The 25537-nt window shown below is 41.9% G+C and overlaps 1 protein-coding gene across 3 annotated transcripts in view; it reads right to left on the bottom strand.

The window, feature by feature from the left end:
• The window catches only part of RSU1 (Ras suppressor protein 1), a 185258-nt gene that overhangs the window by 79332 nt on the left and 80389 nt on the right, over positions 1-25537 (bottom strand). For 2 of the 3 annotated variants that reach the window (XM_059184041.1, XM_059184040.1), the window contains one exon: positions 3523-3655. The exons of the other annotated variant lie outside the window; for it this stretch is intronic. In XM_059184041.1, coding sequence (XP_059040024.1) covers positions 3523-3655 — 133 coding nt within the window. The remainder of the gene's footprint in view (positions 1-3522; positions 3656-25537) is intronic. 3 annotated transcript variants of the gene reach the window in all.

Genomic DNA, 25537 nt, shown 5'->3' with positions numbered 1-25537 from the left:
AATGTCCACATCCCCTCTTGGAAGTCGGACCATCCATCTTCTCTGCCCGTTGCTGCTCTAGACTCAGAAGGCCTCCAAGGATGTGCTTGGAACATGAAGGTCGCTGTGAAAGTCGACCACGGACGCGGATGAAAAGGAAGCAAGCCAGTACGTTCTTTACTGACCTCGCTTAGGTAAGGAGGCAACTGGTTAGAAAAAATGGCAAAAAAGGAAGGCGATTCATCAGCTACTTAAGGGCCAAAGCAAAATTAAAATATGCTTTCTTGGTATTCTGAAGATCAATATGTAAAAAAAGGATCTGTTATTGGAAGGGGTATATGTGGCTTATAGAAACAGTTGTAAGAAAGCGAAGAATAGAAACTGCAGCTTTTAGAACAGAATACCTAAGATGAAGGAACTGAATGTGAAATTGGCTTTTCCGGGAAAATGGGAGTGTATTGAATAAAATGCCTCCTTAAAAGTCATCATGTGCACAACTTTATGCTACAAGTCCTCTGATTAGGAAGGAGCTACTTAAAAAAGAAAAAAATTAAAGAATTAAGTTGGGTTCTAGTTACAGAAGGCTATGGCAATACACAGCTATTCACATAAAAGAGTACTTCACATGTTAAAATTCAGTGAAACATAATGGTGGCATTTTTGTATAAAAAATTTTTATACGGGGCACCTGGGTGGCTCAGTGGGTTAAAGCCTCTGTCGTTGGCTCAGGTCATGATCCCAGGGTCCTGGGATCGAGCCCCGCATCAGGCTCTCTGCTCAGCAGGGAGCCTGTTTCCCCCCCTCTCTCTCTGCCTGCCTCTCTGCCTCCTTGTGATCTCTGTCAAATGAATAAATAAATTCTATAAAAAAAATTTTATACAAAAATGCCACCATTTTTTAATAAATTTTTTATAAAAAAATTTTTATAAAATTTTTTTGGTAATTTTTTTAATAAAAAAGCCTAATATTAAGAGTCTGACTTAGTGTCTTACCTAGTTAATAGTCCATGTGTTTGGCTAGTTATGTTTGGTAATGACGGAGTGAGCACAGCTACCACGGGGCGATGGGTGAAGGGCGGAAAGTTGAAACAGGGAACAGCGAACACCTCTCTTTCCCAAGGAGGAGAGAAGAGAACCCCGAGGGAATTTGCCGAGGGGCCCTGCCCTTGAGGAGGTCACAGCAAGTGTATCCTCCCCGCGGAGGCTCCCGAAGACTCCTCTAAAAGCAGTGAACGGGGTACTAACCTGTCCCCCTAAAAGGGGTCAACAACTCTCCTATGCTTATTTAAGCTTCTGAATGTTCATGTCACTGTTTAGAAGATAGTATCAGGGGCGCCTGGGTGGCTCAGTGGATTAAGCCGCTGCCTTCGGCTCGGGTCTTGATCTCAGTGTCCTGGGATCAAGCCCCGTATGGGCTCTCTGCTCAGCGGGGAGCCTGCTTCCCCCTCTGTCTCTGCCTGCCTCTCTGTCTACTTGTGATCTCTCTCTCTGTCAAATAAAATAAATAAAATCTTAAAAAAAAAAAAGAAGATAATATCAGTCTCCAGGAGGAAATCAAAAAGTAAGCGGGTGGGCAAATTGTTTAAATTACTCTGATCCTCAAAACTAGAGAGAGACGGCTACAGCCAACAGACATGTTCCTGATAAAACTGTCATGCCATATACTCCCTTTCGAATAACCGAACAATTAACTCAGTGAAGGCAAGAACCTCATTCATCCGAAATCCTAACCATGTTCAAACAACCAGAAATAGTTTATAATATATAATAAATAGTGTATAATGGTGATTAGTTGTAATAATGACTAATAATGACTGCAAGGTAATACAATATCCATAAATTCACAAATGAATATTTTAAAATGAAATTACAATTAGAAGGGCTTTTATATGCCACATATTCTAATATGTTATACATTATAAATTAATGGATAATAAAACAAAAGATCATTAGCCAGAATAAAAAAGTGTTTCGCCCAGTTCTCAGTCAAAAAAAAAAAAACCTGCTTGTAGATTTTTCTGCATGTTAAAATGTATGCAGACATTTTCTAAAAAGATAACCTACAAACCAAGATCCATGGAGATTGCCATTTACTAACAAAAAATTAGACAGCCATCTAAAATGTATGATAGCAATGATTAACAATTTAAGAGGAACAAAATGAACAATAAGCCGCTAATTTGCAATGACATTTTCACACATTTTCATAACAAACTAAATTTCCAAGGCTGAGCTATATTCATATTTAAAGAAACTATATATATAATTGCACATAATTCTGTGGCTCATGAAACAATAAAACACATCTTATACTTCTCTCATTTTAGTCTTACAGGTAAGGTTTAAGATATATTGCAAATGTCATGGTATTATCTTAAAAGAAAACTAAACCACGTTTTAAGCCACTTTCATAGACGAGGATACAATATCATGTCAGCAATTCTAGTCTGTTTGGTTTTAACACCATTGCTTCTCACAGCTCATCTTCTCTGGGATTCTCCCCGCTGGAAAGAGGACCATAACGAGCTCCGTATACAAGGGTACACGGAAGGGGGCTCCAGAACCACAGCCCGCCATGTATAGGCAGGGATTCTGCCCTGTTGGTTAATCCTGAGCCACTGACCCAGCACAGATTCAGCAAGGCCATTGAGTGGGGGGCCTTGTTCTGATCCCCCAAGTGCAAACTCCTGACTGCACGTGACCCTTAAAGATCCTCTAGCTCTTCTCAAAGGTTGGGGCTGCACACAAAATCCGATTAAAGTAGACTGTTTTTCTTTTTCAGTCTCTTCTGTATCTGCTTAGAACTAGCAGAGACCAGATTTCAGCATCAAGGGTCATGGAAGCATAGGAAAGAATGATCCCTTCAGTTGAGGGTGGGGTAGGATGAGGGGAAGATGATGTCAGAAGATATAACAACAGAGCCCGGAGATGTGCAAGAATGCCTGCCCACCTGGACACAATGAGGAAGAACCAGCGGTAGACAGTAAGGTTTGGAGGCCTGGCTCCCAACAAGCTGCCCTTGCCCCAGGGCAAGGACTTGAGGGATTCTGATGCTATGACATAAGTGTGCGGATTCCTCTTTCTCTTTTTCTGCCCCTTCCTTTTCTCTGAGAGACATTACCATCTTGCTAGAGTAAGAGCTTCTGAAGAATAGAATGATGCTCCCCTAGTAGTTGCTCCTGATTCTATAAATAAACTGCTTAACAATTTTCTTCATAACATTTGTTATTCTTTGCGTTCAAAGGAGAAAAAAATACATGCTGATCTTACTGTGTCTGGTGAATTTCGTTAGTGCCTTGAATATTCAACTAATACCTTAAAACATTTTTTTAACAAATTTGATATAAATTCCCTTTGAAAATGTCAATTAAAAATCATCCATAAAAAAAGAGAAAATTACATGTGGTTATTAATAAAACATTTAAAAATACTGTAAGCTAACTGCTACCAATACGATAATGTCATATGATAATTTTTTAAATGGTGTAATTAGAAATACTATAAAACGACAACCTATTATTTTCAAGAATCACAGTCTACTTACTACTTATACGTCTCAGAACGGATATATTCAAAAACATGGGACACGCCAAGCTGGAACTGGTCAGCAATTGGGGTCACCCAGGGATTGTTCTCTGCTTTGAACACTTGCTTCTGACCAGTTAAATCCAAGTTTCCTGCAACGACGGAAGGAAAGAGGAAAAGGTGAAGTTCATTTCATCCAACACAAATCAGATCTAAGAAGTACTGCCTAATAACCAGGGCACAACACCAAATATCTCTTGGATCATTTGATTTTATTTTTAAAAAATGTGTTATTTCAAGTCCTCAGTGGTAAGAAAGCAATGTTAGTCCTAGTACAGTGCCCCAAGAAATTAGGAAGGGAGAGAGGGAGTAAGAAAGGGGGCGGGGGGTCAAGGTAGAAAGGAAGTAAACCTGGAAGGAGTTCTTGTAAATGCAGCATATGCTGTATTTTTCTAGGTATTTGTTACAGAGGAAAAGAAAACCAAAAAACACAAAAAAATGGCCCATCCACAACTGAAAGAAACAGTCATATCAGAACTTTCTGAAATTTTACTTGATACCGCACATCACCATTTGTCCAACGTGATCTAAACCCAATCCAATCAACACCACTATTCATCAAAGCAGAATAGGAGTGAAGGAAGAATGCTGTCCAGGTAAAATTATTATTGCATTCCTCAGGTACCATAAGCACATAAGGAATCAGCACTGAACAAATCTCATTGACATGGTCATGCTAGAAATTCACATCTGTACATCCTTATCAGATGACCTATTACCTTTAAAAAGCATGTGCACCTGAATGTTTATAGCAGCAATGTCCACAACAGCCAAACTATGGGAAGAGCCAAGATGTCCATCAACAGATGAATGGATAAAGAAGATGTGGTGTGTATATATATATGATGGAATACTATGCAGCCATCAAAAAACATGAAATCTTGCCATTTGTGACAACATGGATGGAACTAGAGGGCATTATGCTAAGTGAAATAAGTCAATCAGAGAAAGATAATTATCATATGATCTCTTGATATGAGGAATCTGAGAAGACAAGTTGGGGGTTTTGGGGGGGTAAGGAAAGAAAAAAATGTAACAACATGGGATTGGGAGGGAGACAAACCATAAGAGACTCTTAATATCACAAAACAAACTGAGGGTTGGGGCGCCTGGGTGGCTCAGTGGTTTGGGCTGCTGCCTTCGGCTCGGGTCATGATCTCAGGGTCCTGGGATCGAGCCCCGCATCGGGCTCTCTGCTCCGCAGGAAGCCTGCTTCCCTCTCTCTCTCTCTCTCTCTCTGCCTGCCTCTCTGCCTACTTGTGATCTCTGTCTGTCAAATAAATAAATAAAATCTTTAAAAAAAAACAAACAAAAACAAAAAAAAAACCACAAACTGAGGGTTGCTAGTGGGTAGGAGAAGAGGGATAGGGGAGGGTATGTGCTATGGTGAGTGCTGTGAAATGTGTATGCCTGACGTTTCACAGACATGTACCCCTGGGGCTAATAATAAATAAATAAATAAGAAACTTAAAGGCTGACCAATTGTGTGTGGGGGGCAGCATTTCTTCATTTGATTCTCCAACAATCCCTAAGGTCAATCACTGACAGCATTTTATAGATGAAGAAATGGAATGGAAACATACAAAATTAAATAACATGTCCAAGATCTGAAAACTTAGGAATGGGGATTTGAACCCAAGGCTTTGACTCTAAATCTCGTATTCTTTCTAGAATGTCTGGGGAAACTATTAGGTTACATCTCCTAGATCAACCAAGGATGGGTTAAGGAACGCAGCATAAAAAACAGAGTAAGCGCCACCCATTTGAATATCATGTTAATTGGCGTTGCCTTTTTTGTTTGCTTGGGATACTAAAAAATGGAAAAGGCTACATGTGAAAGAGCTTCTTCTCATTGCACACTTGCCTCTACAAGAGACAGGAACAGGGCGGTTATAGACCAGAGATGCATACAGTTTATCCAGCGGGGGGGTGGGGGGGCTCACCAAAGGCCCTTCCCTAAAAGCCTTACTGAGGAAGCTCATTTTCACACTCCCAGCCTGCAGGCCAAGGCTATATAAACATAGACACCCAGCAACCATTCTTCCCAAGACACATCCAAAGTACCACGTTTGTCCTGTTTTGAAACTCTACTTGCCAATTTTGTCATAACTGATAACTCAAGATAAGGAGGACACGTTCTGGGAGCAGGTATGCCATGAAGCACATAATTTCTCAGCTGATCTAGGCTTTAGAAAGGAACAAACATTTTTACTGGGAAGATAATGTAATATTTCTTCCTAAAAGAATGCAGAGCTTCAATCTATCTTCTTTGTTAGATGAACTTGTTCTATTCAGAAAAAAAAGACCAATATAAAAGTGATTACAATTTAATAAAATGCTTTTAAAGAAAACTAATACTACCAAATATTACCAGTGAGTAATTCATCATGATCTTTCCAAAGCTACTTAGAATCTGTCGGTGTTAAGTACAAAAATTAGCAGATAAATTTCTCTCCAAGATTATCAATATTGTCAATTTCCTTATCTTAATGGTTAAACATCATTAGTCAGATATTAAATCATTTGGTAAATTAATGGGTTTTATTCTCTAAACCATGAGTCAGAAAACAGTCTAGGGCAAATGAAAATCTTAGAGCTGCAGAAATTCTCTGCTGAGCTGGGTATCTTACTTCAGTTGTGACCTTATAGGCAATGGGCTATTTGTTTATTTTTGTCTTCATTTGGGGAGGGCTTTTAGCTTTGCAAGAATAAGAATGATCTCTCCTTTCAATTCCTCTGTAATTCTTATCTTCTTTTAGGATCTTTTTTGCCCTACTCTATGCCCTCGTCCTCTTCTGTATCATTCTCTTTATTTTTTTTCCCAACTTCCACTTTTCCTAAAAACGAATACAATGTCTGAAAAAAAATTGTCCATGTAAAAGTTACTCTTAAAAAAAAAATCTGTATTTCTTAAGCATCCTGTGTTAAATGCACACAGAATAGGTTTCCTGCAGTTCTTAGTGGTCATTGAGGGAAAGGGCCACAAGCCAGACATCAGTAACCATGGTGTAGCAAATCACTAAGTTGGGGGTAGAGGCACTAGAAGATGAACACCTCTCTTAAAACACTGACCTAATAAACAACATGTGCTTACGTATCTTCCAGCCTCTAAGGCATGCCCACTGACATCAGCATGAAATCGACTATGAAAAAAAAAATAACAGAGACATTTGGAAAAAATATATGTACTCCAAAGTGGCTAAGCGAAGAAGAGAAGTTATGAAAAGCACGAACTGCATAAGGAAGCAAAGCAATTCCTGAGCACAGGGATGTACTTTTTAGCGTCTACTCTGACCTAAAGACCTTTCCTCCCTGTTCCCCCAAATTGTTAACCCTACTGAGGGACAGAGTCTGAATTTCTAAAGGGTATAATCTGATCCGATGAACATCCGGGACTCCCCATCGTTCATACACTATCACGAATTAACTGGATTGCTTTCCTCTTAACCTTTGGTTCAGACTTTGGGATCACAAGGACACTATGGTTTGTGGAAGAAGAGGTGGAGGAGGAGGGGAGGGAAGTAGGAGCACTGAGCACTTCTCACCATGCTGTATTTTCAGGGCCCTGGGTCAGTGTGAGAGCGCCATGGACCAGGGAGAGGCTCAAGGAAGGATCCCCCACCCCAACCACCACCACCACCACATGCTGTTATTCTAAATTTGCTCAGGGAGACAATGTCCATGGGACAGCGAGAGAAAGGGGACTCTCTTCCTTCCTGGGCTGTATCACAAGCTCCCTTCCACCAAGGTCCAAGGGTTGTCCCAAGAATGCAAAAATACAGGTAGAGATAAGCAAAGCAAATGTAATGGATCAGCTTTGAACCTGAGGTCCAGGTGCATATTTCTGCGGGGAAGCCACGCCGCATTCTACCACCTACAACCTACATACCCACTTGGGAATGTACACAGCCTCTTGTTGACTTATTAACAGCCTCTTGTGAAGCCTGCAGCCTTTTTAGTGGTAATCCTCGGAAAATCACGTACTGAAGTTCCATGCTCCCTGACTGCCACACGTGGAAGACAGAGCTCGGGGAATAATGCCAAGAAAGGTCAGCCGTGTTCTCTGGGCCCTTTTGTCGGAAGCCTCTGACCCCCCGGAAATCTGTCAATCCCTAGCAATGTCTCTATTTAAGTGCTGTCAAAGGAGACAGAAGAGGCAGAGAGGACTGCTAACGACGTCAGCTAAGCAGAGCATGCAGGGGACACGGGATGTGGGTTAGACACATACCCTTTGGGGAAAAGGACCACAGGATGGATCTTCAGGAGCACTTCTGTTTCTCTCCCTTCACACTCGTCTGTGCGCTCCAACTGGAGGGGGAGGGGGCCTGGGTTACCTTCCCCCACCCCCCTTGGGTATGGAATGACGCTACTGAATCAGATGCCCGGGTCTTCCCCGGGCTATGGGGAAGTGTCTCTAGGTCACTAGAGAAGAGAGATTCAGGTTCCCTGGGGCAGAAACCCTCCAAATGACAGGTCTGCAGCTGAAGCTGTTTGTTTTTGTAACAGAGACCCCTGAAAACCCTGTTTAGCATCCACAGCCAATCTCACGGCAGGCAACTCTTGCAGGTGACAGAGAGGAGCGTGGCACGAGTCCGGCCAGACACGGACTCTTTAGAGCGATAACCGGGCTCCGCCTAACAGGACGTGCTTCCTTGGCCTTTCAACTTCACGTCATTGGCGGCCAGTTCGGTACTCGCCTCCGCGCAGCCCTAATCCCCCCGGCCAGCCAGCTCTGTGTCGCCGGACTCCTTACCTGGCGGCACGCCGGGCCAGGATGCAGCCATTTCAAGAAGGGGTTTCGTATAATCAGAGTAAAGCCAGGCCGTGATACTGTGTGAAAAGATGACACCCGCCTCATGTAGGTCCGGCAACAAGTTACCCTTGCCGCGGCAGAGCTCATCTGTCAGCTGTCGGAGGTAGGTTCCCTTTTAAGTAATAACATGCGGGAAGCATCCCAGCCCGCTGTCAGTCAGGGCCCAGTCCCCCCTCACTGCCGCACGCTTCAGTGAGTCTAGTTAGACGCCCTCACCCAGCTCCTTGATTAGAAGCCCGAGCGGCACGCTGGTGGTGTTCTAACAAGGATCAGGCAGCAGGATTAAGCACTGTGACAAAGAGGATCTAATAAGCTAGAAAGTGGTGCATCTACAGACACGCTGGCTGGCTCCCAGACACAGATTCACTCTGCTCCGTCTTCAGTGGGGAGGCCCAGGCCACAGGGGAAGGCAGCTGGCACCGTGATTAGCGGTGACCCCCTGACCGACGCTGCTACGAAGATCATATATCACTCAGGGCCGTATTCTGCGATTGCAAATTGGATTTTCCATTTTATTACCTGCAAAAGGACCACATATGCTTCCTTCCGGAGCCTCTAGTATCGTAAGCTTTGTGGTGTGACCATAATTTTGTAAACACTAAATCATGCAAAACAATCCTTCTCCTTGCTGGTTATAAATGGGATCGAATGCAATAGGCAATGGCGGCCCCATTAATAAACGTGGTCATTTTCACTTACGGAAGCTGGTTATTTTCATAATCACCCTGTTTAAGAATTCTTCCCGAGTACTCCAAATCCTGAACCATGTGGCCAGTAAACATTAGTTGTCATATACTAAGCAATCCAGAGGATCTGGGCAAATTTCTCACATCATCAGAGCAACATTCCCTCCCTTCCTAATTCCAAAATAGAGTTCTTTCTAAATGAAGGCACTCTCAAAGCCAGGGGCTCGCTCACAGAAATCTAAGGCCATGGTCTAACAAGGTAAAACTAGCAAACCATGGCTGATTGGGTAGTCTATCATTAGTGTACTGGATTTGCCCAAACGCAGGTAATTGATTTTCTGTGGAAGGGGTCTAGATGGGATACTACGACAGCTGAAAGATCACCTCTGTTCCTCAGCGAGTGCACACACAGAAGCAACCACAAATGACTCCAGCACAGAATAAAGGCTGTGTTTAGGGCTGCTCCATACATAAAAAGAGAGCCTACACATAGATCTCTATAATTCTTTTTACTACATATATGCTGCTAATTACGGAAGTACATGATTGCAGATAAGAATGGAAGATGGCAGGTTCCTACCTTCTCACTTCACTCAGTGGAAAAGGTTCGTAAGGATCATAAAATAATGCTGACATTGTAAGAGTACATGTTTGTAGTAATAACACACTGCAAACAAGCAGAATGTTCACCCACAGGTAAGGAGGAGAATAATGTTCCAGCCCTACAGTTATCAACACGAATGAACAGGTTTTTCTTGCATACATTGACTGAGAGGTCTACAGTGTAATAAAAAAAAAAAAAAAAAAAAAAAGCGTATTCTAAGTTTGTTATGATTTAATTTTTGAAAAAGAAAATAACATATATGTGCATGAGTAAATGTTTATGTGAGAAAGAAAACGAAGAAGACTCATAAATCAAATCATTAATGTGGGTTTCCTCAAAGAGGGAAGTTAAGGCAGGACAGGGATTTGGACCAGCAGAACAAAGGATAAACTCTTCATTTTGTCTTTTGAGAATTCTATGTGCTTGCAAGTAGGGATGATTTTTATAATTAAAAAAGAATAAAGTGGGCTGCAAGGAAAGGCCAAAAACAAATTCAAAATACATGAGGCCCATTGGGATGCCTGGGTGGCTCAGTGGGTTAAGAGTCTGCTATTGGCTCAGGTCATGATCCCAGGGTCCTGGGATGGAGCCCTGCATCAGGCTCCCTGCACGGCAGGGAGCCTGCTTCCCCCCTCTCTCTGCTTGCCTCTCTGCCTACTGTGATCTCTCTCTCTGTGAAATAAACAAAATCTTTTTAAAAAACTAAACACCTGAGGCCCATTAATTAGCACCAAGGAGGGCATCTTATTTTAAAAACAGCATCGTCCTACTGCAGTGAACACCAGGCTTTAGAGAGGATGGTCTGGGAAGCCTGAGCTGGACTGAGCATCTAGGTCTAAAGGAGTTTCCCCTTCTGTGCATCATCAATGCAATCACGGTAAGCTGGGACGTCTCAGGACAGCTCTCAAGGATTCCGGGGGGAAATCGAGACCACCCTGTCATCCTGGCGACTGTCTGCTTAGCCTTTCCAGCAACACATTTTTAGAATAGGCTTTCTAGTCATTTAATACACCCAAAGCACTGCTGCTTTAGGATACCTACTTAAACAAACAGTTGCCCTTCCGATCTAGTCAGGGGGGAGAGTACAATTTAAATTAAAAAAAGAATAAAAATACCCTGCCAAGTGGCCCCAAAGAAAGCAGCATCTGATTTATGTGTATGCCTGTGGAAAAGGGTTCAGAAGCCCGTTTCGCAATGAAGAAAAATAGCATTTTACACACGTTTCCCTCTGATGTTCTTCTTGGCCGTTTGATGTCTGTGCTCCAGGGTCCCACAGAAACAAGGGGCCCTCAGTCACATGTAAACAGATGTACCCACCAGCAGAGCAGAGGCAACCCCCATGTGCGCCCCCATAATTGCTCCCATCTTGAGTGTCTCCTTCAATGGATGTTAAATAGATAATTCACGTTTTAAACCTGCTGTTCACACAGCATTTCCCAATCATTCTTTCAAATGGGAGAGGTAATCTCATTTTTGCTTGCCAGCAAAATTGTATTATATAATGCTATCAAGTGTAGACAAAAGCTCAGGAGATCTGGCCAGAAGATGTGGCCCCTGATCCTGACTAACATTCACAAACTTTGTGACCCAGATCCTTTGGGTAAATCTTTGTGTTTTGCGGGGGAGGGGGTTTGTTTGTTTTTCTTTATTCCTGAGCTTTGGTTTCCTTGGCTGCCCTGCAGGGATAATAGTACCGACTGACAGGACTCTGGACAGCAGTCAAAAAGTTTATAAAATGGTTCTGTAAACTGGAAGTCACTATATAAACATAAAATACTCTTCTCACTACTAGTATTTTTTTTTAAAGATTTTATTTATTTATTTATCTGACAGAGATCACAAGTAGGCAGAGAGGCAGGCAGAGAGAGAGAAAGGGAAGCAGACTCCCCGCTGAGCAGAGAGCCCGATGCCAGGGCTTGATCCCAGGACCCTGGGATCATGTCCTGAGCCAAAAAAGGCAGAGTCCTTAAGCCACTGAGCCACCCAGGCGCCCCTCTCATTATTAGTACTTTAAGTGAAGTCTGCAAAGGACTGAAAATGTACACTTCAAAGCAATTTGCCTAAAACAGGTTTGCTCAAGGAATTGATAACCTCCCAAAACTGAATGCACAGTCAGTGAGTATTATGTACACGGTGACCCTCTTATGAAGAAGGGGCCCTGTTCATAAGCTTCTCAAAGGTCTGGGATCAGAAAAAGGGTTAAGTTCAACTTTAGGGACACTGATTTCACTTCCTGGAAGACTGAAAGATCCCTACACGGCCGCAGCCTGGGGCACCCTCCTGGCATCAGTTCCCAGAGTGCCCTGGGACATTCGCTGTCCTCCCCGCCCTCAGCCTCTCAAGTTCCCTGGTTCAGGACATCCTTCTGACCACCTGGGAAGCTGGAAATGTCAACACCAAGGGAGCTTAAGTCCCCCTGCAGACTCCAGGAGAAGTTACTGATTAATGCAACAAACCAAAATAAAACGTATGTTCAAAGATTAAGTTTCAGTATCATAACTTTTCATAGGATTGAGAAAGGTATCACAAACCAGCCTTCACCAGAGCTGTGTAAGAGAAACCTATACAGAATGGCCACAGTTCTAATTTTAAAGTTTTTTTTTTCAGCCAGTTTAGCATTTACTTAACATTCTATCTCAGGTTCCTTCAACAACTCCCTCATCAGCAAGCTTTAATAATATCATTATGTAATTGATTTGTGCTGCTACAGATGGAAACAGTTTGTTGTTCTCTTCCTGGAAGGCCCTCTAGCCCTTAGCCCCTCCCTAAAGCCCAAGGTACATGGGACTCACCATCACAACCACGGTGCCTTTTGTTGCCCAGCACACCTTCAGAAGAGCTGCAGCTCTCTTTCATTGAAACATATGGAGGCTTAAGAAGTAAGTGGCAGGCATTTAAACAAAGTAAACTTTCTAAATGAACATCCTTAACATTAAGAGACAAAAATCCAAGACAGTATATCCCATTCATGCTTTTGAACACAGAAGTGTAAGTGAATGCAAAGACTAGATAGAAGACATCATATTATATCCTGTTCACTTGCAGTTCATAAACAACCTCTTATCAAATTGGTACATATTCAAAAGGACTGTAATTACCAGGATGGCTGAGGTTCCAGGATTAGACACTTGCCAACATGGCTGGTCTGAGAACAAAATGGCACCTCTTTACGGAAAAGTAATTTGGCAATATATATTAAGAGCTATAAAAGTGTTCATACTGTTTGACCCAGTAATTCCGTCCTGGTAATAAATTTATGTTAAGGAAATGATCACAGTTATCCCCGATGATTTATGAATAGAAATTTTCAATTCAGTGTTGCTTTTGTTCCTCCTCAACATCTGGAAACAACTCAAATGTCTATGGGGTTGGTTAATAAATTATAAGCACTCACATTATGTAGCCAAATGATTAAAAATATTTTCAAATAAAATTTAATGACATAGGGTAATGGTCATGACTTCATATTGAGCTGAACACAACAGGTTATAAAGCTCATAGTATGGCACTTTTTTAAAAAAAGCATAAGTATTCACATGCATACATAGAAAATGAATTAAAAAAAATGCAGCTAAGTATGTACACACAAGAATGGAGACAAGACCGGAAGGAAATACACTCAGAATCCTAACCGTGGTCATTTCTGAATGGGGGTGGGAATCAAGAAAGTGACCTCTTTTGTGTTTCTCTCAGATTTTCTAAAGCAGTAGTTCTCAAACTTGAGTGTGTATTAAACTTTCCTGGAGGCCTTGTTAAAACTTGCGGAATTTTAGATTTAGTAAGAGTTGGGAGACACAGGGAATGACAGGTTGTTGGCAGGGACGTGTAGAAAAAGGAACCCTCATGCATTGTTGTTGGGAACGCAAACTGGTGTAGCCATTGAGGAAAACAGTATGGAGGTTCCTCAAAAAGTTAAAAATAGAACTACGCTATGATCCCCTAATCACGGTACTGGGTATTTACCCAAAGAATAGTAAAACACTGAGTCAAAAAAAATGTATGTACCCTTATGTTTATATCAGCATTATTTTTAACAGCCAAGATATAAAAGCAGCCCAAGTGTCCTCCAACAGATGAGTGGATAAAAAAGATGTGGCGAATATGTATGTGTGTGTGTGTGTGTGTATAAAAAAATGGATAAATATATATAAACACATAAAAAAGAATGAAATCTTGCCATTTAAACTAACATGAATGGAGCCAGCCAGTATAATGCTAAGTGAAATAAGTCAGAGGACAAATACCATATGATTCACTCATATGTGGAATTTAAGAAACAAAACAAAACAAGAAAGAACAAAGAAAAACAGAGGCCAAGAAAAAGCCAATTTTTAACCATAGGGAATGAACAAATGGTTACTGGAGGGGAGGTGGGGGGGGGAATGGGTGAAATAGGTGACGAGGATTAAGATTACATGCATAAGGAGAGCCCTGAGTAAGGTACAGAAGAAGTGAATGACTATGTTGATAGAAGGTTTTTCAAATTTTAAAGAAAGCAAAAAAAGCTGAACTGAGTATGGAAATCTGTTGAACTTTTAGATATTATTACTAGTTTTACTGAAGATGTCAAAAAAAAAAAAAGCCCCACAAATCAGTGAATGCTTACCACTACCATCATCTTTGCCATTGTAATTATAATTATTATTTGCCAAGCATGTACCACATATCAGGTGCATCAGATGTCACTCCAGGAGCTTTGAGCATTGCACACATTACTCTAAACAGTCACTACAATCCTGCATGGAAAGTATTATCATCTCATTTTAAAAAAGCGACCACTAGGGTGGCTGGGTGGCTCAGTCAGTTAAGCATCTGCCTTCAGCTCAGATCATGATCCCAGGGTCCTGGCATCAAGTCCTATAGTGGGTTCGCTGCTCAGCGAAGACTATGCTTCTCTCCCTACCCTTCCCCCTGCTCATGATCTCTCTCTCTCTGATAAATAAAATATTTAAACAAACAAAAAAACAACCACTAACACTCAGGGAGGTTAAGGTCGTCCGACTGGTACAAGGCAGAGCTGGGATTCAAAGGCCAATTTATTTTGGTCCTGCAAAGTCCTTGGTTTTTCCAGGACAGGACATGCATCTCCTCCTACTGTGAAAAGATACTAAGTGAGGCGGTGTTGGAACAGTCAGTAACTTGACAAAGTTTAAAGAGCCCTCGGAAGACATATGCAGAAATACACCCCTTTACCTCCCTTGTGGGTCCAGAATTCTATCATCAGAAACATTATCTTAAGGGCTGAAAGCCTAGTTGCCGCCGGGTATTTTCTTTTCCAATGAAAACACCCTGGCAGAGTAATGCAACAGGCTGATACACTTTCATTAACAGGACAGACTGAGTACTTTCATTTATTATTTTTTTAAAAGATTTTATTTATTTATTTGACAGACAGAGACCACAAGTAGGCAAGGGCGGTGGGGTGGGGGGAGCAGGCTCCCCACTGAGCAGAGAGCCGGATGCGGGGCTTGATCCCAGGACCCTGAGATCATGACCTGAGATGAAGGCAAGAGGCTTAATGCACTGAGCCATGCAGGGGCCCCAGAGAGAGTACTTTTAACAGGCAGCATTAATAGAGACACGTATGTCCCTATTCACCCTTGTCAAGCAACATCTGAAATGGTACTTTGAGACTGCATGTGTTTCACATGTTCTAACATTACTTAGATAGAAGCTGATCAAATCAAGATGTATGTACAACTCCAGAGCCCATTAAGGGAAGTTTGGATGGTGTGAGGGGTTTGTGAAATGGAGTCTTAAGCTTATCTAGACTTCTATCAAATTTTATTTTCCAAGTTATGTGAAAAGAGGAAATGACTGCTTAGATAACTTTCTAGGAGATAAAAGGCCAAACAAATACAGACTGATTCAATCAGTGTGAATATGAACCCATCCTCCTAATAATAATAATCTTAATGACCCTCTCAAAATGGCAACAACTTGTCTTTTGAAGGCTAACCTCAAAAACAGTTGCTTTAAAAAAAAAAAAAAAGTATGGCGATTTTTCAGCCCAAAGGACTAGTACTGAAGTTTAAATGTCATTGTAATATATTACCAGGTACTTGCTCATATGGAAGTATGAAATGAAATTAACTTTATTTTTTTATTTATATATAAATACCCTTGAATCCAACTTTATTAAAGGTTAAGTAAGGGATCAACGTACTACACAGAACCTAAACTTAAGTTATATGTAAAAATGGCTTGTTTCGGCTTTGCTCCTCACTCTAGAGCTTACATTTTTATTACTTTGGTGCCATGCGTTACGTTCTCTGCAGAGGCTGTGGACGGTAAGAGTGCAGATATTATGTCATATAAAATATGTACTAAGATAATTAAGAATTGTGAGTGACACAAATGCTAAATCTACGTGAAAAACTGCAACAACCGTAACTTAATTTCCAGTGAATTCAAACTTACACTAAAAGAAACGCCAACTGTTTTTTAGGTAATGTACTAACAACCCATTTTAATGAGTTGTGATGTACTTCTGCTTATTTTCAAGTTTAACAATAATGGCTCAGAACCAAGATGCAATGAAAAGAAAACCACACTGTCTTAAAACATGGTTTCGATGAGTGTAAATACGCACATACACATGGACACCCACTTACACGCTCACCTTACCCCAGGACTTGAGAAATAAAACAAAAGCAAACACTACATCCTACAGCAGAAAAACCACAGTTGGGGGGAAAAAAATACAAAAACCAGTAAATTTCTACTTTAACACGTAACTACATACTTTTTTCCAGTATAAGTGATACAAGGCAAATAATATTCCAAACTAATATAAACAAGAGGACCTTAGTGTCTAGTGCTAATCTAGAGTCAAACAGAGGCCAAAGATACAAGCAAATGAGTATGTTTAAAAAAATTTAACAATATGGCTTAAGAAAGATGAAAGCAAAATAACCACAAGTTAAGTTAAAAAAAAAAAAAAAAAAAAAGCCTACCCCACATCCCCAGGACCTACTTAGACAATTTACCATTCCTAATATACGAAGAAGTATTAACTATAAATAACCTAAAAAAAACGGAGATCCACCACAACTTGGGATTTGGGTGAGGATGACTGCATCATGAATTTGTTTCCAGTATTTTTGGAAAGCCAACTGTCTTGGGTTAAAAATATGAAATACTGCCACCAGTTAACAAACAATAAAAAAGGAAAGTACTATGATACTCTACTCAAGAGAAAAAACAATCAACAAACACAAATATAAAATTGTTTTCAATGTGTGAAGGTGCTTCAGAGATTCAATTTATTTACCAAAAAATAGAGTTCACATTAGCCAAGTCCTGGCTTGACTCCAGGCACTGGCACTTTTGAGTCTTCTGACTGCTACTGGTTTACACAGCGTGGTCAAACTCAAAACTCCAGCTTGCTACCATCAAATGTCAAGGCTATTCTGATCCTCCTTAACCATTATCATCATAAAAACGGTTACCAGAAAAAAAAGAGAAATAGAATTCATGTGTTCTCAATGACAAGAGTTGTTTAAAACACAAAATGAAACCTTAAGTAGTAAATAATATGTGACCTCTTGTACACTATTTGCAATTATTTTATTTTTATCTTCATAACCTGGAGATCTAAAAGAGAGGTTCACAAGAGAAAAATTTTTGCTTGGTAGTGAATCTGGACATCCACAGATATAAACAAAGGGTGTCCTATGGCTTCACCAAGAGCCATATTCAAGAGCGCAAATTTAAAATAGGACAGGACATAAATAGTAAATGCTCAAGTCTAGGATACACAAAGTAGGCTCCACACAGCAGTCAGAATGGTGCCTGCCATTTTTAAACACCTGTTCTTTAAAAACACTATTGTGCAAAATCCTTCAGAGGATGTCCACAATCACCTTGCGTCAAGAACATGTGACTTACTTGGGATGACCTCGGCCAAACGTGGCATGGCCTTTCTTGTTTCTAAACCTACCTGCGTGCCTTGTCCTGTGTCTCCTGACAGAACGCAACCCATTCAACATCACCTCTTCACACAAGCCTACCTGCACCTCTCCACAGAAATGTGATCCCTGGGACCTCTGTCTACCACAGAGCCTATTTCTTTTATAGTACTTACTACATTTTATGATTTTGTTTGCTTAGTGTTTTCCCTTTGGTCTGTTTCTCCATCTCCACTGTACATTCATGGACTCAGAAGGAGATATGAACAGTCTTGCTCTGTGTGGCGCCAGGATCTGCTCATGGCAATGGTGGCTGTGTCTGTTCTCTCACCAGGTAACCGCACTGGAATTGTAACCAGAATGTTTCTGTTTCCACGTCCCTCCCTATTAAAGAGGATGGGAATTTTATCTTACACATTTTTCTCCTCCTGGGGTCTTAAGCCAGATGGTGATGTAGTTCTCAAATGGGATGAGAGGTGGCGTCCCTGGGAGGGTGCCTTTCTTACAACTTGGACAAAGTTTTAAAGGCAACTACACATTTGTTTATCTACACCTCATCCCAGCCCCACCACAGATTCTGACGCGTCCCCTCTGCTGCCTTGTCTGACAGAAGTGACGGACCCTGGCCATGCCAGTGAGCTGGGCATGGAGAGACAGAAGGGAAGAAGAAGAGAAGACTCAGAGCACGGCAGCAAGCTCTTAAAGGTATGTCTGACTGGCGGGCTATCATCAGTGTCTCCTCTCCAGCGTGTAAAATTCCATCTCACCCCAACACAGAGAGAAAACAAACTATACAGCGTAAGCGATAAACAAACAATCTGAAAATGAGGAAAATGCTTTATTTATGTACCACTGACTAGCCCAGATGCCTTCTGTACATGATCTCAAAGGCCCCTAAAAATGGAGCAGGGGCCTCCCAGTTAAGGACGATGAGGTGTGGAGAAGATTCTGTCATTTCCACAGAGCCAGCAAATGGCAGCGATGAGAGTCACGCCAAGGTCTGCTCCTTACGTGTCACGCTAGGTTGTCAGAAAGGACCAGTTTGTTTGCTTATTCTTACCCAGTTCTCCCCCTTCCTCTCTCTTGCCCTTTCAAGAAAAAAGTGACAGTGACAATGGTAAACACGCTTTGAAGGGTGCTGGGGTTCGTGCAAAATGGCCTACTACACCTAAAACAGCACATAACCTTGGCTGTGATATAAAGCAGACATAAAATATTCCAGATGGCAAATAAATATATATATTTCAGGAATATATCTACAAATATAAATACTAAATAAAAATCAAGTAGAAAACAGGGGCACCTGGGTGGCTCAGTGGATTAAAGCCTCTGCCTTCAGCTCGGGTCAGGATCCCAGGGTCCTCGGATCGAGCCCCGCATCAGGCTGTCTGCTCATCGTGGAGACTGCCTCCTCCTCTCTCTCTGCCTGCCTCTCTGCCTAGTTGTGATCTCTGTCTGTCAAATAAATAAATAAATCTTAAAAAAAAAAAAATCAAGTAGAAAACATGCACAGATTCGCCAAGCACAGACAGTAGCAGAACTGCACAGATAATCTTGATTTCACGATACAGAACAGAATGTATGGGACCGACAAGGACGTGGAGGGAATTCAAAAGTCCTGCGAATTTTACAGTTAATTCAGGTTCAGCAGCAAACCTTCTTTGCTTCTGGCTAAACATTTTGTCCTGTACTGGAGTTTTTCCTATTATTAAGTCTGCTACTCCAAAAATAAATTACTCCAAAGAGCACAATTCTCTTTCATGTGCGTACATGTGCAGACACATGACTTGAGGTATCACGTAGGTCTTTGGAAGTTATTTTACATGGCACCGCGGTGGTGTGCTAGGGCTGCCATCTAAAACACCACAGTTTGGCTGCCTTATGCAACAGAAGGTTATTTTCTAACCTTTCTGGAGGCTGGGAGTCTAAGATTAAGGTGCCGGCAGATTTGGTTTTTCCGGAGGCCTTGTTCCGAGGTTTGCCACCTTCTCACTGTGAGCTCATGGGGTCTTTATTCTATGGGGCTGCAATCTGGTGTCCGTGTGTCCAAATTTCCTCTTCTTACAGACACCAGTCAAACTGGATTAGAGGTCACCCTCCAGTCCTAGGGGTCAGGGCTTTGCACGTGAATCTTGGGGAGGCGGTGGGGAGTGGGGACCAGTTTTGCAATTGGCTATTCTCCTGATAGTCAAGTAACTGGAGTTGCCCCAAGTTCACCCTACAGATCAGCATGGGATGAATCAAGGTACTTATCCAGTCACGAACACTCGTTTAGTACAGTTTGTATCACCAAGATAAAGAAGAAACTGTCCCCAATGGTCTTGTGGCTCAAATGGATACACACAACAGAGATCATGAGAACACCACAGGCACTCGATCCAGAGTGGAGAGGAAGGCAGAGGTTAGGAGTGACTCTAGGGAGTGGTTCTTCCCTGGATCTTAGTGGAGTTTCCAGAATAGGGGGGAAATCACCAGGGGCAAAAAGCAAATACGACAAGGACAGGGAAGACAGGGAGCTTTGGAGAGACAGGCTGGAGGCGCCAGATCTCAGGAGCCCTAACGGTCATGCTGAGGAGCTCGGGCTTTATCCATGGGGAGGCGGGAGGGTGTTAAACAATGGAAGGTTTAAAGCAGGAGAGTCACAGCTCCTACCTCCATGGACTGTCCAAGTCAGTCATTTTGTGCAAAACAATCAACAGTCTCTGCCACAGAGGCACTCTGGTATGTGGCAGTGAGTCCCTAGCAGCCTCCCAAGCCATGTCCCCAGAGAATTTGTCCCCACTACTAAGAGTCGAATGACTTACGGATATTCTTTATTAATTAGGCTACATCCAAGACTAACTCTTTAATGACAACACGTCCACACACATGGGAGAGAAATAGGAGGAAAACAATCAGTTTACCAATAACGCCGACAGAAGAACAAGGCTCTGGCAATCCTCATCCTTCCCCATACATTTCCATTCCAACCCCAGATACATTTAGACTCTGGGTAAGTCATATATGTTCGCTGTATCTCAACTGCATCCTCTGCAAGATGAGGAAAATAAGCATTTCCCTCACAGGGTTGCAAAGGGATCAGAACGGTTAATAAATGTAAGGCTCTCGGAACTGCGGCCGGCACACAGCAAATACAACAGGAATGTACTCTGTTACTACCACACTGATGGCTACTTCTCCACCACTAAAGGAGAAAGAAGATGAGCACTTATGATCTAGAAAATGGATCTGAGGGAGCATAAGAACGGATACCCAGGCTTTTCCGAGGCAAACACATGAACAGTGGTCGTCACCAACTTCAGCATGGTTCAGGAAGAGCAGAGCGCAATTTCACGTGTGGCTGATGTGATGGACCCATGGGACAGCAAAGTGGAAATGGCCCCTGGGCATCGGGGATATGGTCTGGATTCTCAGGGGAGACGATGAGCCAGGCTGACATCATGAAGGTGGAACTCGTAAGTAAAACAATTCACAATTAAATTTAAGTGTCTTTGGGATGCCTGGGTGGCTCAGTCGTTAGGGGTCTGCCTTCAGCTCAGGTCATGATCCCAGGGCCCTGGGATCCAGCCCCACATCCGGCTCCCTGCTCAGTAGGAAGCCAGCTTCTCCCTCTGTCGACTTGTGCTCTTTCTTGCTCCCTCTGACAAATAAATAAAATCCTAATAAATAAATAAATAAATAAAGTGAAGCATCTTCAAGACACAGGCCCATCTAACATTTACAGAAGGGCCAAACAGATGATATTCCAGAAGACAGAGGTTTGGGGGTAAAAATAAATAAATAAATAAATAAATAAATAAATAAATAAATAGAATTTTAAAAAATCAAGCTTTCTGAAGAGCAGACTACTTGTATATAATTCAAACCACTATATATTTATGTAAAATACTATGGAGCTTATTCTATTAATTGACACAATTTGAGCTGGGGAAGTCAAGTGTGTGGCAATCTGATTTCATTACTCTTACTGGCGTTTTTAACTCTGGGTTACTATTCGGTGGTAAGAGAAGGATACAATCGCACCTGAGGGTTAAATTTTTCTTTAATTATACAATATCCAGCATTTTTTTCACCCTTTAGAGAAAACACGTCCTCAAAGATATCGCTGTTGCGTTAAATCTTTACACTACATACATTTGTCAAAGAAGGGCTGCTCCTTTGGGCACGTTACGGCTCCATCTCCAGGGGACTGCCTTGTTGGTGACAAAGGACACAGAGCAGAAAAAAGAGCACCTCACTACAGCTCAGCGACGCCCAGGAGCAGGAGCTCCAACGGCACGTTCCAGATGCTATTTGATGATGAATGGTAACATTAAGCTCTTATTTGAAGGCAGCCTACAATAAGTCTCCATTCTCTGATATTAAAAACTTGTAAAGGAACATAAAGCTGGCCTCCTACTATAATTTACCCCCACTGGTTAAAGCATCCTTCTGAGATAACCAGCCTCAACTAGAGCAGAACGGGCTAGAGACAGGCTGGCAGGAAGCTGGACACGGAGGGGTAGAGGCCCCGTGAGGCCGGTGAGGACAGAAGAATACCAATGTGGAGGGAGCCACAGGAGCACCATTTTCCAAGACTGGTCAAGCTGCACGATGAGCCTTAGATTTGAAATGTGCTAATTTACATCTATGGTAAGTTCGGAGCCAGCCGGTTAACCGGGATGGTGTGAAAGCATTTCTCTGTATTCTGCTTCCTTAAAATTCATCAGGGAGGGAAAGAGAGAATGAGCTCTTAAGTGCAACCAGTAAAATGTGACCACTTCATATCTTGAATTGTGATGAACAGTAGCTGAATTCTGGGAAACTTCAACCAAAAAGGAGGGAACATTGGTAGCGGACATATAGCTCCTCAGAATTCAAGCATGGTCTCTACCATGCTTTTTGTAATAGTCCTAAAAGCCCCAGCAAATAACCTTTTTGTTTGAGGTGCTGATACTTCAGTGGGCGGGTCTGCCAGAAGACACGGAGAGCAGGGAATAGCCCCAGAGACACCCTGTTCCACAGACAGCAGCCCAGGAGCTGATGGGTGACATGCAAACATGACGTCCTTCACCCCCTGAGGAAGGACGGAGAGGAGCAGCACTGTGAGAGCTTCTGATTCCATTGCTGGCCCCAAGGAGCAAGGTCTACACAGAGGGAGAGCCTCTGTTTTAAGCAAATACGTAGCTCAAACGAGAAATGGGACTGATGGCTGGATAACGTGCATCCTGGGAGCAGTGAAAACAAATAAAATCCAGCAATCTGCAACAATACAGATGAATCTCAAAACAGTGTCAAGTGAAAGAAGCCAGAATACATACTGAGTGTTTCCTGTTATATAAAATTCAAAACCAGCAACACTAAGTAACAGTACCGGAAGTTAAGACAGTGGTTACGTTGGGGCAGAAAGGAAGGCCTTGCACTTGATCAAAAGGAGGTCTGAGGGGGGACTTCTGAGATGCTGTGGGTTTTCCATTTCTTGACCCGCATAGGTGCTGTTTGAGTTTATACAGGGTGATAATTCACTAAGCTACAAGCTTACCATATAGAACTTTTACCTATGTATGTTATGCTTTAATAAATATAGTGGAGAAAGGAGAGAGAAAATAAATAAGTAATCTTACAGCTATTCTAAAAGAAAAACCAGTCACTCAGTAAGTGAAAAAAATGAGACCGCCCTCTGATGTCTCCCTAGCACCATTCAATGTCAAAAGACAATGCCTACAAAGTTCTAGGAAAAGAAAAGTTTATTCAAGATTTTTATATACCCAAATTAATTATCAAATAAGAAAGGGCAGATATTCTCAAGTACGCAAGAACTCAGACATAAAACAGTCTCTCTGAAAAACAACTACCTTTATGATGTACTACAGGCTGGCCTCCTGAACACACTAAAAAAAAAAAAAAAAGAAAGAAAGAAAGACAACTACTTAACAATTAAATCTAGCCAATTAAGCAACAAATCAAAAAGCCATCAACCCATTTTGAAAAAGTTTAACAAGATAGTTACATATATTTATGTATAAAACTTTGATATATATCTATATATACAGATTGACAACTATGCATGAGACACTTGAATGTTATCCATAATTTTTGTTTTTACTTAGAGTGATCGATGAGGCTTCAGTACCCTAATATTTTTGGTCAAGTAGTACAACTTCAGTAATTTCTCAATTTGATTTTTCTTTCTTAAATTCAAATAAAATTTAACATTTTAAAAAGCACCATTCTTTGGGGGCATCTGGGTCTGCTAAGTGTCCAACTCTTCATTTCAGCTCAGGTCACAATCTTGGGGTTGTAAGACTGAGCTCTGAGTCAGGCTCTGCACTGGGTGTGGAGTCTGCTCAAGATTCTCTCGCTCCCTCTGCCCCTCCCCCCTTTATCTATATCTATCTATATATTGTTTTTACATATAAATAGAGTTGCCTTTCTACCTCTTGACACCTCTTCTGTCCACGAAAAGACTCATCTCAAATGATGGTCACTGAAACATAATAATTAAGTTGCTGATATTCTGAGTGTATTTTTGGACTTTCTTGAATGTTTTATTTAAAATAATAAACATAAGTTGCTGATAATAGTAATACAGTGTATTATTTTCCAAACTGAATTAGTTGGTACCAAAAAGTGGTGTCCCTTCATCTTGTCCACTACCATCCCTACCCCCGCCACACACAAATAGTCCCCAATTGAATGAACCTAAAAACACAGACCTCATTGTCTATGATCTGCATCCAGTGGACCAAGTGAGCCACGAAGTTGAAGGAAGATCCACTCCACCTTAATGACATAATAGGGAAGGAACTGTGCAGGGTTTGACTGTTTTACAGAGGACATATTCTGATGGCTAAACCTGCTTCCTTGTTAATCAAAACCAACACTCTGAACTCCAGAACATCTTCTCTAATAACTTACCTGGAGTTAACGAGGGGAGAGTTTCGAGCCACTAATTACTGCGTATCCCAACACAGGCTGCCAGTTGGCGGTGTCCACGGGGATGCCCACCAGGGAAGGAGCACTCGCCACCCTCACCCCTGCGGTGACAGCAGCCGCTGACTTGAGAGCCAACTCATCTGGGAAGCGAGAGCGAGGACGTTGCGCCCGGCTGCATCTTTTGTAATAATTAAGTGGAGGAGGTAAGTGGAATGGAGACCAACGGATACCAATCCTCCCCAAGCACCCAATTCAGTTTTTACATGCAACAAAAACAAAGTCTACCTTTTCTGAGATAAGTCAGTGTTTCGGGTAAATTCACAATCACCGTGAAGGCCAATTAAAGTTCAAACATAAGCTAGCAAGAATCCTAGAAATCCTTTTCCTTGAACGCAGCGAACAGCTCTTACCTGCAGATTACAGCTTCAGACATCTAAGTATCACTGGCCGTGCACAGCAATCAGAGAGCTAGACTCTCAAACTTCTCATCTCAAAAGACACTGTACATATAACTCGAGCCACTGTTTTTGGCACAAGTTCCAAGACTCTTCGAGACTCTTTGGGAGAACGTTTTTGCAATTTTCACTCCAGAACCATACTGTGAACCAGGCTCTGAAATTTCCAGTGGTGGAATGAGTAAACATTAACAGTCAAGTGATAAAATAAGAAAAAATTAAAAACAGTATCGAAGACACCTCTAGCCAAACGGCGTCGTGCTAATGACTTCTACTTTTAGATGACAAGTCGTGCTATTTCAACAACCAAATCTCACTGCAGACATCCTGTAGGAACAGGTACCAAGGCAACCACGCCGATGCCAGGCTGTGGGGAGCCGTGGGGGGCTGTGGGGCGCCGGGGGAGGACGAGCGCGTCGATATACAGATAACGATCCAAAACACCACCACAAACTTGAAAAATTATCTGAGGAAAAACTAAAAACTGGACCTAATTCAACATCCATCTGGCATCTCTGAGAAAGAAGTAACTTAGGACTCCCTGTCTTTAAAAACTTTGATATTTCAAAACTGCAAATAAGGAAGATTCAA

Source organism: Mustela lutreola, chromosome 8, assembly GCF_030435805.1.
Source record: "Mustela lutreola isolate mMusLut2 chromosome 8, mMusLut2.pri, whole genome shotgun sequence".
Classification (NCBI taxonomy): Eukaryota; Metazoa; Chordata; class Mammalia; order Carnivora; family Mustelidae; genus Mustela; species Mustela lutreola.
This window is presented reverse-complemented; position numbering and strand designations above follow the sequence as displayed.